At 31.5% G+C, this 17,598-nt stretch overlaps 1 protein-coding gene across 1 annotated transcript in view; it reads left to right on the forward strand.

The window, feature by feature from the left end:
* The first annotated feature begins 554 nt into the window (after window positions 1-554).
* Window positions 555-17,598, forward strand: part of LOC118198074 (protein croquemort-like) — a 59,916-nt gene continuing 42,872 nt past the window's right edge. Inside the window, exons 1-4 of the mRNA XM_085813008.1 lie at window positions 555-894; window positions 8,031-8,191; window positions 12,069-12,210; window positions 13,501-13,704. Of these exons, the coding sequence (XP_085669134.1) occupies window positions 754-894; window positions 8,031-8,191; window positions 12,069-12,210; window positions 13,501-13,704 (648 nt within the window). The 5' untranslated portion in view covers window positions 555-753. The remainder of the gene's footprint in view (window positions 895-8,030; window positions 8,192-12,068; window positions 12,211-13,500; window positions 13,705-17,598) is intronic.

Raw genomic sequence — 17,598 nt, forward strand, 5'->3', positions numbered from 1 at the left:
AATTTAAATTTATTTATTTTTGTTAACATCCTTCCATGGCGCGTCTAATTTTGGACATGTTTAGTTAATTATTTGGATGTGTAGTGAGTATAGTTAATTTTCCAAACTTATGCTATCATTCTAAGGATCCTGGGGCTAAATTTAATTTCCGGGAAATGTTACAGAGGTCATGGGAAGAGATGCTCTTGAGAGTTTTGCAGTAATTAAATAAGCAACTTAATGGCGGAAACAAAAACTACGCAGCTGAAGAGCGGACCTGAGTTATCATGTTACAATTAACATCGTGTTATAGAATTTATATCCTTTTAAAGGTAATTTATGCATGATTAAGGAACAGATGAACAATATACTGAAATTTCAACGTGATAGTTCAAAACAGAATTAAGTAAATTAAAATGATTAATTCGTCGAGCTCTTAAAGTTGCCACGAGTTTTATTGTCAACGCGCCAAAGAGAGTGAGTAAATCTATCGGTATCTTGTTTTTCCCCCTCTTCGCGCGATTGGGTATTCCTTTAATTTTAACGCCTTCTAAGCGCATGCGCAAAGAGCATATCAACAGAGAAAAGCATCTGAAATTTTATGGCGACCTTCGATAAACTGGGCAAAGTGTGTGATTAAGTGAGAGATGAGCTTTATCCATGTGCTCGTAATCATTAAATGAGTTTTGTAGTGTTATCACGCATGCTGCTGAGTGTTTCCTCAAGGAAATCGGAATTTTGATATTGTGAAGAGAAAATTATTATTTTAGCCTGATGTTCTTAGCAAATGTACTCATGGGTTTATCAGCTGTAACCAAAACAGTTCTCCTTGCTACTGTGGGATTGCTGCTTGCACTGAGTGGACTGTGTTCTTACCTTTTGTTCCCGCGTATATTGCAGTGGCAAGTTGAGGAGGTAAGATGTCGAGGTTGCGTGTACATTTTAAAATCTGAGTTTATGTATTGAAATTTATCATGAATCATTTTATGTTTCTTTTTTAAGTGAACTGTCTCGTACATGGAACACACACGCATTGCAAATTTAACAAAAGAACAATGTTGCTTTTGCTACGTGAGTGAAAAATTTTACTACAGTAAATAAATATATTACTAAATAAGGCAAACTGTTGAAGGTTTAGGGTACACAGTAATACTTTAGAAGAATAAAAATCCGTGCAGCTTATGAGCTGAGGTTGTGTCAGTTTTAGAATTTTGTAGATTTGAGAATTGGTATAGAATATGTGGTCACAAATAATAATCAGACTAAAAGAAGGAAGCATAAATAATGAATTAAAGTAAAAAAAAGCACATTAAAGCTGTTGATGTCTTTTTGGGTATCTTACAAAGAAATAAATATTACAGAAAAAAAAACAAAAAACAACCAAAAAAAAAAAAAAAAAAAAAAAACTAAGTACTGGTAAAAGGCATATAGAAAATTATTTTTTACATTTTTTTTAAACTTCTATATACATTAAATTTGTTTTAAAACTCTGGAGTATTCTAGTTTGAGTTTTCCTCTCCTCATCTTGCACAAAATATTACTTGATCCATGACATGATTTTTTTCATTCAAGATTCATTTATTTACTATTACTTGCAAGAAATCATAAATTTATTTAGTATGTACCAATTTTGTATAACAAAAAGTCTTTTTTTATTTTAATTCTAAGCTTAGTGAAATTTTAAAAATTCAGTATTTTTCAATGAAGAGGCAGCAGTTGTTGTCATGTTAATGTGGCACAACATTTAGCTTGAAATAATAATTGCAACTCTAACCATACATTCAAGGTACATACCTATTTGAAAATGTAATTGCTGTTATTTGAACAGAGACTTTCATTTCTGACAGTTTTCCCCCCCTGTTATGAATTAAATGGCTGATTTTTCATCAATTAGCAATTGCTAGATCAAAATTTTCAGTACTCTTCTGTTATTAAGGCCGGATTCAGAAACATATGTATGCATGCATGCACAAGTGTTACCTATGCATATATATGTGTACATACATTTCTGAATCTGGTCCCGATAACAGAAGAGTACCAAATTTTCTTTGTCCAAATATTGTATGTGCCTATGTCTAGGTCAAAACATGTTTACAGTGTATGACTTAGTTTGTAGGTTGAAAAAGATTACTAAAAGATTACAGAAAATTGCCAAAATTACAATTACTGTGATCTTGCATTAGTAAAACAATACAGTGCAAGGTACACGTTTAACAACTTTTGGTTAGCAGCAGTTATAAAATTATGGTAGTCTGCTTAAATAATAAAAGAAGAAACCTATTGCTCTTAGATGTCGCCAAAAATTATCTGAATCATCCACGTTGACATTTGAAAGGCACTATGGATTTATGACCAGATTTTTGGTATTGAAGAAAAATGAAAGATTTTTCATTCTTCTTAGGTTCACTGTGTATGATTAGGACTGAGGGAGCAAAGGGAATTAGATGTCTCAAGTTCAAAAGTTAACGGAATAACAAGATGACCGAGACAAGATATTCATGAATTCATGACAGAGAGAACTTAGTTATATCTTTTTACTATCAAATACTATAAAAGTATCATCAAAGCAGAACCAATGTGGCAAATAATTTGAAGTGCTAATCATGATGCATGTAATGTAAATATCAGTAAGAATAGGACTGTGTGTGTATGAGGGGGGTTCCATAACTAATCATTCAGTCTGGCGCTAATAATGATTTTGGAAAATAAAACATATATTTATGAATTGAGTAATATGTCAGAATCTTAACCCTCAATGCAGTCTTGGTGACTCTGAGGCTTTTTTCCAATTTTATCTAATCTATCTGCATTAAAAGTTGTTGAAATAATGTTTTTGAGATATAAAAAAAATACCATGTATGTAGATTTATTTTTTGTGCTCACTATTTTTGGCAAGCATAGCTTGTTGGTAGTACTGGATTCCATTTTCATCTGCTAAGAGTTACTAAGTAACTAATTCAAATGACTTTAATATATCAATCAGTGAATCAAGATCAAATGGAGCACCAGAGACGACACACATGCATGAACTTTTTTCATCTCTTGTTTTAGCCACGGAAGGAAGATGTGACATGATAGACGAACTAAAAAAATGGATGGGGGAAACATAATCAGTGCATATCGGAATTTTCAAACCAAATGAGGTATATGAGCCTCATTCACTCACCGAGAAAGTTATTCAGGAAATGTTTCAAAAAACCAGAGAAGAGACGAAAATTGTGAAAAGTGGATTTGTTGAAAAAAAAAATTGGTACTCTTCTGTTATCAATGTAGCGTCCTCTATGTTTCCTCTTCATCTTATCTTTAATTTCTGTACATTTTAATTTTTGTAAAATGGCTCACAAGAAGACTGTTCGAAAGATAAACATTCATTGCAATTTTGTTTTAAAAAGGTCACTTAATATTTGGCCCAATCCTCTCTTCTTGTTAGTAAAATTGTTTAAAGAAGTTCGTTCTTTATAGTGTATAATAATAATACTTTAGATTTTATGCAATGCACTTCACTGGTGAGTACTGTACGTGTTAATCAAGAATTGAAAATGAAAAACGAAGGCAAGAGTTAAGTGAGTTAAAGAAGTGTTAAATATTTGGAGATATGAGAAATTAAGTAAATTATATGAACATTTTCAAAGTTATAGTACAGTCAAAAGTCGTTAATCCGGACTCGTCGGGACTTCGGCGATTCCGGATTATCGATTTTTCTGGATTATAGATCATCAGTTTAAATCTGGTAAAATGGCATGCAGAAATTATAAAATTAAAAATATAAAACCGTAATTTACGAAATAAAGAACAATTATGATCTAAAGGGTATCAAAATTTACAAAAAAAAGCTTAATATTTATTTGTTTACTTTATTAAACATTTCTTTCAAAGTAAGTTGTTTAAGTTGATTCGTTTTTTATGTGATAATACATTCTCTTTAATTCTATAAACAGACATAATTTCTTGTTCAGTTACAAAGTTCCGCTGTTCACGTCCTATAATTGCTGTGTCGAGAATACCGACTAATTTGTCAATCGAAATTTTTTCGTTTTCAATAACCTCTGTCACTTTCTTCGCTATCGGAAGCGAATTATAATGACGAGGCATTTGATTTAAATCATATCAAAGATGAGTACATCGAGATGAAATACTACATTGAGTAAGGAATTATAAGCCAAATAAAATGAAAACATCTGCCCTTAAGATAAGGATAGTGAATTCATTGCACGCTGCCGCGTTAAAGATAAACAAAGTTTAGATAAACAAGCGTTAAAGTTTAGATAAACAAAATATATGCCTTTATCCATTTTTTGCAGCAATTCCACTTTTTGTGTAATGGGCTCCGAAAGATACTTTCGCTTTGTATATCCTTTACATATTAGTAAATATATATCGAAAATTCTATTTGACATAATTGAAAGTTCAAGCTTACTTTTATAAAATTGCTCTAACAGTCTGCAAAAAATAATAATCCGGATCCAGTTCGAAGATTAAGGAACAACGCAATCTGCAACATTAACTGAAATAGATAATTAGATAATTTTAGCTTAGCTTATCCCGTCCATTATACATTAAATGCGCATTCATAAACGTATTTTGCGCACGCGCACACGCAAATTCGCAGCGGTAAAGGTCTTACGTCAGCGCGACGCATGCGCAGAAAGGTTGTAGCTTTGAGGTCCGGATTATAGATCATTCCGGATTATGGGTGTCTGAATTAACGACTTTTGACTGTAATTATTTCAAACTTAGATAATAATCTTCTTCTGGCATTGTTTAAAGAACAATATCTAACTCACTATGTCAAACAATTTGAGTCATAGACAGATGCTCGGAGTACGTGTGACACATTTTAAATCTAATCTAATGACCAGTGTGTTAATTTCTTCATTCTGATTAATTCCCTGCAATTTTTATAAGTTTGTACTGGTTCTTAAAAAAAAGAAATGAGATATAATATTCATGTTACAGCTATTTTGTTTGTGTTAAAGTAAAAATACTCTCCGAATGTGGCTTTCTTAATTAAAAAGAAAAAATGGCAAACAAAGGTAGAAACAAATGCAACACTTCAACATTGATCGCTAGAGTTAGCATTAAAATTCCAGCGTTTTGGAAACATGACCCAAAGATATGGTTTTCCCATTTGGAAACTCAATTTTGAAATGATGCAATTACGACCGATCAAACGAAACACGATTATGTTGCGAGTTCCATTGATGCTGAAATATAGTCAAAAGTTGTTAATTCGGACACCCATAATCCGGACCTCAAAGCTACAAACTTTCTGCGCATGCGTCGCATTGACGGCCTTTACGGCTGCGAATATGCGTGTGTGCATGCGCATAATATACGCATGCGCGTTTAATGTATAACGGACGGTATAAGCTAAGCTAAAATTATCTAACTAACTCAGTTAATGTTGCAGATTGTGTTGTTCCTTAATCTTCGAATTGGATCCGGCTTATTATTTTTTGCTGACTGTTAGAGCAATTTTATAAAAGTAAGCTTGAACTTTCGATTATGTCAAATAGAATTTCCGATATATATTTACTAATATGTAAAGGATCTACAAAGCAAAAGTATGTTTCGAAGTCCATTAAACAAAAAGTGGAATTGTTGCAAAAAATGGATAAAGGCATATCCTTTGTTTTTCTAACCATTTCGAAATCTGTTTATCAATTTCACGCTGCTCTGCGGGGGAGGGGAACGTTGCGGCGCGCAATGAACTGGAAGTTGATCTGTCAGCACTATCCATATCTTCAGGGCAGATGTTTTTATTTTATTCGGCTTATAGTTCATTACTAAATGTAGTATTTCATCTCGATGTACTCTGTCTTTTATATGATTTAAATCAAATTCATTATAAATATCACGAATACACATCAGATAGTTTTCTGGTTGTAATTTTCTAATTTCGACTATGCGTAATGTATGCTTTACGCATGCGCACGTTGAAAGAAATGTAATTTAATAAAGTAAACAAATAAATATTAAGCTTTTTTTTTTTGTAAATTTTGATACCCTTTAGATCATAACTGTTCTTTATTTCATAAATTACAGTTTCATATTTTTAATTTTATAATTTCTGCATGCCATCTTACCAGATTTAAACTGATGATCTATAATCCAGAAAAATCGATAAACCGGAATCGCCGAAGTCCCGACGAGTCCGGATTAACGACTTTTGATAGTATTATCACAACTGTCAAACATTCTGATAATCTCTCAAGGGATGACAAGTACTTGGCTATGCATTTCCATCTTCACTAAAACGCAAAAGACCCCAAAATTATGAATTGAGGTGGAGTTGGATGATAGAAAAACCTTCACAGTTGTTTTGCGAAATGAAGAATTTAGCATCAGGTAAGGTAGGTGAAGCTTTTCTTACAACTCTCTGGCTTCAAAGATTACCCATGACGAACTTGAGCATTTTATCCATCAGTTGTGATGATTTAACCAAATTGGCTTGCTCTACAGATGGCAATGTTTTAGTTAAATTACAGGAGCAGATTTCAAGTTATCGGTATAAGTTAGCGAACTTAATAAAAAACATTATTCCAGACATCAAAAATCCAGATCCCACTTTAGAAGTAATTCTGTTAATAGGCATAGTAGCAGAAGTGAAAGTTTATGTTATTATTGCTCAAGATTTGGCAATAAGGCTTTCAAATGCCGTGATCCTTGCAGTTGGCCTAACAAAACCAATGTTCATCAGCAGAAAACTAAATCCCTGATTCTCACAGAGGGACAAGGGGTAGAGATGTGTCGTCTTTTTATTCGGGACTAGGAGAGCACCACCTAATTTTTAATCAGTACTGGCACCGAAATTCCCGTGATTCCACCATTATCGAAAGAAAAAAGAGCTGTTGCAAAGCTGGAACTCTTTGTTACAAATGGAACCAAAATTAAGACTTTGGGCAGAAGTTGCTAAAATTGGATGTGGGACTGAAAAGAGCGTTTGATTGGCTTTTTTTAATAGCTGATGTTAATAAGCCAATAATAGGTACAGTCAAAAGTCGTTACTTTGGCGATTCCGGATTATAGATCATTAGTTTAAATCTCGTAAGATGGCATGCAGAAATTCTAAAATTAAAAATATGAAACCATAATTTATGAAATAAAGAACAATTATGATTTAAAGGGTATCAAAATTTACAAAAAAAAAAAAAGCTTAATTTTTATTTGTTTACTTTATTAAACATTTCTTTCAATGTAAGTTGTTTAAGTTGCTTCGTTTTATGTGATAATACTTTCTCTTTAATTCTATAAAGAGACATAATTTCTTGTTCAGTTACAAAGTTCCGCTGTTCAAGTTCCGTAATTGCTGTGCCGAGAATACCGACTAACTTGTCAATCGAAATTTTTTCGTTTTCACTAACCTATCTGTCACCTTCTTCATGTCTTTATCCATTTTTTGCAGCAATTCCACTTTTTGTTTGATGGACATCGAAACATACTTTCGCTTTGTAGATCCTTTACATATTAGCAAATATATATCAGAAATTCTATTTGACATAATAAAAAGTTCAAGCTTACTTTTATAAAATTGCTCTAACAGTCTGCAAAAAATAATAAGCTGGATCCAATTCGAAGATTAAGGAACAACGCAATCTGCAACATTAACTGAATTAGATAATTTTAGCTTAGCTTATACCGTCAGTTATACATTAAACGTGCATGTGTAAACGTATTTTGAGCATGCGCACACGCATATTCGCAGCTGTAAAGGTCTTATGTGCAAGCGTCAACACGATGCATGCGCAGTAAGTTTGTAGCTTTGAGGTCCGGATTGTAGATCATTCCGGATTAAGGGTGTCCGAATTAATGACTTTTGACTGTATTACCCCATAAAACTTGACATATTTGAGAGCTCAAGTCCTTATTAGAACTCTCTAAGAGAAATAATGAGGATCAATCCACATTAGGTCAATGTTTGCAGGACTTTCATGATACTGTTTTAATTATTAAAATATTGTAAATCTGTTAGTTATGTGATTAGAAAATAAATGTGATTACAAATTTAATTGTAAAAATAAATAAATAAAGCAAAACTTAATATTTTTTAGAATTTAATTTTATCACCTGAAGCTGAGCCATATGAGTATTGGAGAGTGATTCCTGTACCTATATATGCAAGATTTTATTTCTTTAATGTGACTAATGCCAAAGATGTTGTTCAAAATAATGCAAAGCCATATCTTCAAGAGCTTGGGCCATATACATTTAGGTATGTATTGTTATATTTCATTTATAAAATTTAATGCAGGTTGATTTTGTACCTTAAATAATGAAATTTATCCAACGAAGATATAACGAAGATAGTGAGAATTTTGTGTTTATTTAAATATCTTTTTTAAAACTGTAACTTCTCTTTGCATTATTAAAGCTGTTGAAACAGATTAATAATCAAATTAGATGTTGAATAGGAATGACGACCATATATCACGGAAGAGGTCATTTAGATATCAAATATAAATGAGGAGTATATAATTGGAGAAGTTGCAAAATATATGTTATTTGTTGACTTGTATTTTTCATTGTGCATATATATATACAAATCCTAGCATAAAATGTATAAAATATTAAATATGTAACTTTATAATAGAAACAAGAAAAGTATGTTAATTTGAAAATTAAAACTATATAAAACTTAGGAGATTGATATTGATCTTATAATAGAAGAACCGTATATACAGGGTTCGTACTGTCTTTAAACTTCCTTAATTTCTGCCAAAATTGGTAAAATGTCCTTAATTTTACTCATCTGCCTTTTTTTTTTTTTTTTTACAACTGCCAGTTTGAGTGAGAATTGACATTTTATAGGAATATTTTGTGGCAATTCATTGACAAGTATTTGAGGGGTTATCTTTTGAATCTTTCCTACTTCTTTTTTTTTTTTTTTTTTTTTAAATAGTTCATAGCATATTACATCTAAAACAAATCTGTTGGGAAATCATCTTTTCTCCTGTTGGGAAGTGAATAAATTTGTTGTGTGACATTAAATTTGGTGACTTATTAACAGTGTAGTGATGTTAAGATGAGTTTGTTTACAAAATTTTCTTTTGCAAATTTTTTGATTATTTTTTACTTTGGTAATTTTTATAACAACAATAAATATCGTTAAAATAATCATATTATATTAAAACTGTATTAAAGAAATAACATTAAAATAAAGCATTTTTATTTCCTCTGTTATATTTTAAAATGACATTGCTTTCCATTCTGGTGATTTAGGAATATTTTAATTCTGAAAAATAAGCAAGATAATAAATGCCTTAAAGCACAGCTTCTGCACCTCATTAAAAAAAAAGTACTTATGTATTATGAGATTGGATATAGTTAAAAATGGGCAAGTGTTGGTGACTAATTTTTCAGCAAGCTAAGATGCAGAAGACAACAGCCATTTTCAAAAATGGTGATGCACTAAGAATTATATGAAAAGCAACCAATGAACAAAATTAAAAATGCAAGAAACTTAAAAATTATAGAAAAGTTATTTTTATTTATTATTTTTTAATGTTCTCTTCTCATGTACATAGCAATCTGTTTTCATGGGAAACAAGTTACAGAATTGCACAAATTTGTCATTGTGCACACAGTTATAGTTGTACACAGTGACCTGTTTTCACTTAAAAAAGATCAGAGAAATTCACAGATTTAGCATCAGTGCACAAATTTGATCCATTAATTTTATCTTTCAGTAAGTGCATTTCATGAAATATAAATGTTTGCATTTTTTACTGTTAGGCAAAACATTATATTTGAAGAAATGCTATGCCTTCTTTTTTAATCAACTGGAAAACTCCGTAGTCCCATTGCAATTCCTTATAAAGGAAAAAAGTGCGGTACTTTTCCGTTTCGCCGGCGCAAATCTCGCCAAGCAGACTTTATTGGCGACAATATACAGTACACACATAAAAAATATTAAAAAAATGTTAGTTCTAAGAATTCTTTTTTTGAGGGCGTAAACATTTTAATATCGCTTAAAATTTTATAAAAAGCCAATAAATAAAGACAATAAATTTGTAAAAAGACATTAATTTAAGAATTTACTACGCTTTCATGGTTCAACATCCTGATTCGCCGGTTTATATCACGTGACCCCAAGCGATCTCATCTCACGTAAACTACTCTACAAAAATCTAATGCTCTCAGTAATTATCTACATTAATTTCAAGTTAAATCTTAATTTAGAACACAAGTTTAAATGCAAGAAATATTTCAATTCGTACGAATAGCTTACTCAGAAATTATTTAAAACTGCAGTGCTTTACTTCGCTAATTCATTCTCGTTAGAATTGATGAATTTAAACCTTGACTTTACCTTTTCTATATTTTTGGCTTCGGGTAAGCGCTGTGATTGCATCCTAATTGACTTAATTACCGAAAATGGCCTTAGACATAAAACTGAACTATTTGATAAAAATTCTATGTAATGATATGCCAGTATTGAAAGAAACAATCAATCTGATAAGAAAAAGCTGCGACTTGTTTTGAAAATGAGGCTTAAAAGGTTACCAGCGAGAATATTCCGTTTGGCATCGGTTGTACCATTATTGGCGACTTTATCGCTTGCGCCGGCAAAACGGAAAAGTACCAAAAGTGCTGTCATTGTAGCAAAAATAAACATTAATAACTGGCACTCATCTGCTACACATATGTGCATATCTGGGCTGTCACATAAATACATTTTGGCAACATAGCTTGTTGTTTTGTGAATACTTTTTAGAGGGGGCCAAATAATCAAGAAGTACCCAGATTTCATAAATCAAATTCATATTGTTTGACTCAGAATTTTCTAGCAATCCTCAGAAGTTGCTATTTATTAGAGAGAAATCAGGATGAATGACAGATTTTTTCATTTTGATATTAACAGCGTTGTCATCCTTCACATACGTAACATCATTTCACAGCATGCTTCCGCAGCACTATTTAGCAAAATCAATAACTTTTAATGAAAAGTTAACTGAAAAAGCAGTCTCTTTTTATACAAGCATCTTTCATTATACAACAAAAATGAAGAATTGTATTGTGCTCATAAAAGCGAGAATGCAAATGAGGAATAAAGATATTTTTATTGTTTGAGAATTATTGCCAATGCTGAGAAATAGAATAATTTTTGCCTGCTAAAGTGCCAAATAATGCATATGCTTAAAAGTTGAAAGAGTTTAAATAGCTAGATTCGTGAGGTAATTTTAAATTGATCTTATCTGCAAGTTTTCAATTTTGTCTGAAATCTTGTGACAAGATTTTACCTCTTCAGTTTAAGTACAGATTGTCTTATATTCAGAAATATATCAAAATTAAAATGCTGGGAATATTATTAAAATGGTGATAATGTAATTAATAAACTGTTCACTTCCAGAGGTGATTGCCTTGAGAGATTTCGCTGAATTTTAAAAAGAGGATTCTTACAAGCTGCTATGTATTCCCAATAACAAGAAGTTATATAAATTTAAAATATTGCCTCATGAATTTCTTATTTATTTCTTACACAGACCTATAAAAAATTAGTTGTTTTGAAAATTTCTTTTAGTACCATCTGTAGGATTAAGAAAATGCTTGTCAGTCTAGCATCCTGCAGATGGTAAGATCACTCAAATAATTGAATCATGCTGGGGGATTTTGATTACTTAAAAAAAGATTATTTAAGATTCTAAATGATATGCACAGTACCACTACACCATAAACACTTCCACCTTATCTCACAAATTATGATGAAGATCCAAATTGATAAAAAGTAATGACTATTTTCTGGGCATGCTGTGTGACATTCATAATGTATATTGTTGAATGACTCATAAAAGAGGCCCTTTTAAGGGCCATCCTTGCTTTGGTTTTGTGAACTTCAAGAATTAAAATGAATTAAAATTTAATGGAATCAAACATTATGTTATTAAAGTAATTAACAAAATAATTTTCATTTACGTATTCTTAATTATCTATAATATTTTAGTGGCACTATGTAAAAAATAAATAACACACAGAAAGCAATAGATACATGTATACTACATGATTACTTAATTTTCTTTTTTGTTCTTAAAATCCTTTAAATTGCTTCTTTTCGTTTTTAGTTAGAATAACTTTTGTTTTCTTTTCTCTAGAGAAACACGAGAAAAAATTAATATCACATGGCATGATAATGGAACTGTTTCTTATTATCAAATAAAAAGATGGTTTTTTGAGCCAAATTTAACTACCGGCTCATTAGATGATTTGGTAACAACAGTCAATGTACCATTAGTGGTAAGTTCAATAAACTTTATGTTTTAAAACTTTCATTCATTTTTGAGAGCAATTACTTGATGTACATAAAAGTCTCATACAGTGGTACCTCGGTATACTTCCACTTTGAAATACATTATGTTTGCTCATGAATATTTTTGTTCGCTGTTTGACATTTGTTTGGAATATGACACGTGTTTAATGAGTCACATTTGCGCAACTCTTTCAAGACAATGCTGTTATCATGCATGAGCATCAGTCTGTCTGTTGCTATTTTATTCAGTAAACAACCCATGCAATAAGTCTGAATTTTCAAGTGATTTTTAAGATTTTCACATAAATATTTGTTAAATTCATTAATAGTGAGTTTTAGTAAAGTTAATGAGAAGAATTAAGCAATGAAGAAAATTGTTAGGATCGCCATGGAGGTAAAAAAAAAAAAGAAGAGATATTTAAAAAGTATGAAGATGGCATGCATATCCAGGACTTGGTTATCGCGTATACCAGTGGGGTCTCTGTGCTTGTGAAAACTAAAGACTGTTTAATCTGCTAACATGGTGAAGAGGCTGAAATTGATTACCAAAGGTAAGAGAACATTACAACATATTGAAAAATTTCTTTTGATCTGGATAGCAGAAAAATATTTATATGGCTCATTTCAAATTTTGTTTACATATGGCACAAAAATTGACACTACACAAAGCCAAAATAACAAGGCAAAGAATTGCACAAACTCTGCAGTTTTTTTTTTGGCTGTACTTAATGTGAAGATTATAATATAGATTTAGAAAATAATTCTTCATAATGATTAGCTTTATGGAATATCTTGATGAATTCTATTTTACTTACAACTAGAAAGCATCGTCATTGTAATGGCAAAAGACTGAGTAGGCTTATGTATAATATAATCACATTAGATTTCTTGAGATATAGCATTTATTTACGAGTTTTTGGTTAAAAAGAAATCTTGTCTAGGTAGTTTATTAGCATATAAGAAGCACTTTTTAAACTCTAAAAAAGTGTGCAAATACCTGTATGCTCAAGACACATATGTGATACCTGCATGTTGGCTGATATCATACGCCTACTTGAAAATATGCCAAAATTAAGATCTTCCACCTATTGAAACCGAGGGTGTAGGTTATCAGAAAATAGTGCCAGGTCTTAATAAACAAATAATTCTTTTCTGTTAAAAAATGGCATTTCAGAGGAATCATTTTTTAATATTTCGTATTAAAATTGTTATTGAAACAGTTTATTATGCGTTGATGCTTCTTCTATAATATTATCTATACAAATATTTCTTTTCAGACTGCTGTAAATCAAGGCCTGCTGTCTGGAGACCCATTTTATTTGGGTGCCATTAACCAAGTCTTGCAGCATACAAAAAGCCCAGTCTTTGTAGAAAAGACTGTTCGAAGTTTGTTATTTGATGGATATGAGGAAGACATATTCATGACTGTGAAAGATATGGGGATTGAGATTCCTTATGAGAAGTTTGGATGGTTCTTTGGTGTAAGTTTGACATTTATGAAGTATCATGTTTCGATTTTATGAAATATCTCTTAGAATAGGTAGAAGATAAAATTGAAGTTAAAAATGGAATTCAATTCTATAAGCCCATCATGAAAACACAGTCAAACCCCACTGTAGCAGCAAATCCAGTTTATAATCAATTCCGGGATATAATGAATGAATATGTTGGTTTTATCTAATTTTCTATGCATTTAATATTGTTTGATATGATGAATCGCCATATATGAATTCATATACAAATCTCTATATACAATATATTGAATGTAATGAATTTTATGGATATCTTTAACTAAAAGCTTTTGTTTTATTTATATTATTATTATTATTAATTTTTCATAATTTTTTTCTAGAATTTGTGCAACTAGCAACTTTTTAGAATTTCTGCATTTTTAACTGAAAAATTATTACCCCATACAATCATCCTTGTTTAGGATATTAAGTTTATAAAAATCAACATTATGGGAATGGGAAATGCCTTTTCATTACTGTTCTTTTATTTTAATCTTCATCTGTGTTCTAAAAATGGTGAGACATTTGTATTACCCAGTTCTTTGAGAGCGGAATGCATAATAAGCATATCTTAGGACATCATACAATATATGTGACAACTGAACATATGAACTTGAATGGGTCTTCTGTACTTTAAATGAATTGTCAGAAATACTATGTTCTGTTTCTTTTCAGTACTTAAGATGCCTTCCATGCTCTGTCTTCTGAATAAGAGTTTTGCATTCTTAAGTTTATAGTCCAAAGGGGCTTTGTTGAAGGACTGTTGTTTTTTCGTTTTGCGATTTTGCGTTGAAAATTTTAAAAAGTTGTATCACTTTTCTAATCGTTGCCACCAAATACTATCGCCCTGTATTATATTTGAAGAAATTAAATAATGAAGAATTTGCATAAATGTATGTATGCTTCTCGCATTGTGATAAAACGATGGTACCATCCAGTTTTGAATGATGTAATATTACTGCAAATATTGACATTTGGAATTTGTTTTATTATCGATTTCATATTTTGTAAAACTTTAATGAATTTTTGATTAACAAACTCAATAATTTAAAAGTGAGCAATGGCAACACTCTGTGGGGGGAAAAAACCTTTTTATCTCCAGCACACGGAACTGTGTATCAGAAATTCTAAATATAGGCTTATTTTAAAACTATTTTGCGACATTGCTTTTGAACTGAATTTTATGGTTTAAGTTCAAAGAACATGATATTTAATAAATAAAGGTAACACAGAAAACGTTAAAAAAAACCCCCTTTGGACGTAATTTAAAATCTGAAACCTTTCAGATTTTTTTAGTTTACCTCCCTTCGCTAAGGTTAATGATATTCTGTATAAAAGCTATTGCTCCTTTGCATTTGAGCTGTTCATACCATGGAGAAAATTAATGCATTCTTACTAATAATTAAGAAATTATCTTTCATATTTCATATTTTCCAGAATGGTAGAATTTCACATATTCTTTGATCTCTTTTTGGCTGTGTATTGGTGAAAATTTTTGAACCAAAAATTGATCTGTATAGCAAGCTGGAAACATAAAGCATTCTGCATTAAAGGCAAATATTTTTATATTATGCAGTTTTTGTTTCTATTGATTTGGCTGTGGAAATACGTGATGTACATCACCCAAAATGGGTTTGTGTGTCATTTATTATGTGCGTGCCATAGGTTTGTCGTCACTGTCGTATAGGTTTAAGTAATAGGCTACAATCAGAAATTTTCTAGAATAAAAATGTGCCAAAATGGCAAAAGACTTTATTGAAGATATATATAAATATGTTTTTAAAAAGCAATCTTCCACTGCATAATTTAGATCACCCAGGTATGTGTGATAATTTAGTCAGATGCTTTACCTGTTTAAAGTATAGTTCCATCTAGAGATATTATGATATATAAGTATAAGCCACTTTATTCATGTTTTGAGAGCAATGAAGGAACACGTAAAAAGTGCTAAATTAAAATGTATAATGACATAAAATATCTGACAAAAAAGAAAAGCGTGTATTTGCAGTTTTATTGAAAAACGATTGATTCAGAGCAGATATGTCTTTCAGCAAATGAGAAATATTTAGATGTTATTTCTTTTTCATGCACTCAAGCAGTAGTTGACACATTGAGGCAGTGTAAAATAGATTACTCCTAAGTAAAAGGTTACCCAAGTAAAAGGTGTTATAATCTTGATGCTGCAAGACTATCTGTTTCAACTTGTTAAGAATATATTTTGTACTACCAGTAATGAGTGCATAAAGTGAAACTTGTTGGTGACATATTTAAGAGAACCTTCTAAGAGAAACAGGCTTGTATTCACATTGTACGTGGAGAAAACTATGAAAATTCATCTTTGCAGTCAGCGTGTTCTCTTGGAGTTGAACTCCCAGTATTCAGCAGTCTTAATCATTTGGATACCCGTAGGGTAGTTTCCTTAAGGAATGTGTGTAAAAAATGGATTTGAATGATTTTCGTTTTTGAATTCTATGCAAAGATTATGAAACTAATTCAGAATTTAGAAAGATCATACTATGGATTATATTACTTTGATACAAAAGTAGTTATACAAGGGTTCTACTGCTTCTGCATTACTTCCCTGTAAACCTGAAAGAAGTCCACAATGGGCATGGTGATGAAAGTACATGAGTGAATCCCATGGAGGGCAGAAAAGATAAAAATTTCCTCAGTAAGCCCTTTGCAACTGGCGAGGGAGTAGAAAATAAAAGTCCAGAAGCGGTTGAGTAGGTGACGCCATCTGGTGTCGAAATCGGAGATTTTCAGGCAAGGCTAACGTTGAGGTTATGTGTGTCTCATCGATGAATCAGGGGCAGGATTGTGGAGCGAATGAATATTTCGGTCCTGGGAGAGGTGCTGTAAATCTCTATGAAGTCCGCCATCTTGAACGTGTTTAGCATTTGAAGTATCTGCGTTAAATGCACATAATCGTTGTCAGCCTATGTACATGATTGAAGAGCAGGGGTGGCCGGAGTGATGCAACCATGACACGTTTCAGTAGATCTTTAAAAATTTATAAAAAAAATATGAGTGGCCGAAAAAATGAAATTAATGTATCATAAATTTAGGGAAAACTGTAAAAATGTTTGCAGGTGATGAAAATTTAAATTCCTTTAATATGTTCATGTTGGCACAGCTGAGTTTTGAACAATTGATCTTCATGTCCGTAGTGTGAGACGATACCGCTGAGCCATCACAGTTGTACTTGAATCAGGGAGAAGTTGAAGTAAACCAAGGTGTAAATTCGGATCTTCTGCAGTTTATGCTTCATTTTATCCAGAGCATTTGGAAAGGTAATTAATTAAGAGTTTAATTCCAACATATTGATTGTGTGAGCAGTGAAAAGCCTATTGTAATAGTCATCTTCTGTGATTTCGTATTTTAAAATATTTAAAAATGTCCGCTATGCAATTTTGATTAGCTTTTCTGTAGAAATTTTCATTTAGCTTGTTGATGTAGGGTTTTACATATTCAACTTTTAAATTGCGGTGCAAGTTTTTATTTCTGATGTAATACGAAGTTCCTGTGATAGTCCTGAGAAACTTGTTTTGGATAATTTGTAGCTTTATAATGTTGTTCAGTTTGGCATTTGCCCAGACTGGAAATGCATACGTAAAAATAGGTCTTACGATCGCTGTGTAAATTCTCTTCCTATTTAGGCTAAGACCTGAGGATTCAGCTAGGAGGTGAAAGAGTTTGCTCATTATTCCGAAGATTTTTCCTCTGGTAATGTTTATGTGTGTTGACCAGGTGAAAGTTTGATTAAAGGTGTTGCGAGATATTTAGCTTGGGTTACGAATGAGATTGGTTTTCCAAATAAAGTCACTGTAGCGGAGATGTTATCCAGTTTCTTGTAGTGCTGGA

Source organism: Stegodyphus dumicola, chromosome 1, assembly GCF_044657685.1.
Source record: "Stegodyphus dumicola isolate Sdum_Otavi_A_Nest chromosome 1, ASM4465768v1".
NCBI lineage: Eukaryota > Metazoa > Arthropoda > Arachnida > Araneae > Eresidae > Stegodyphus > Stegodyphus dumicola.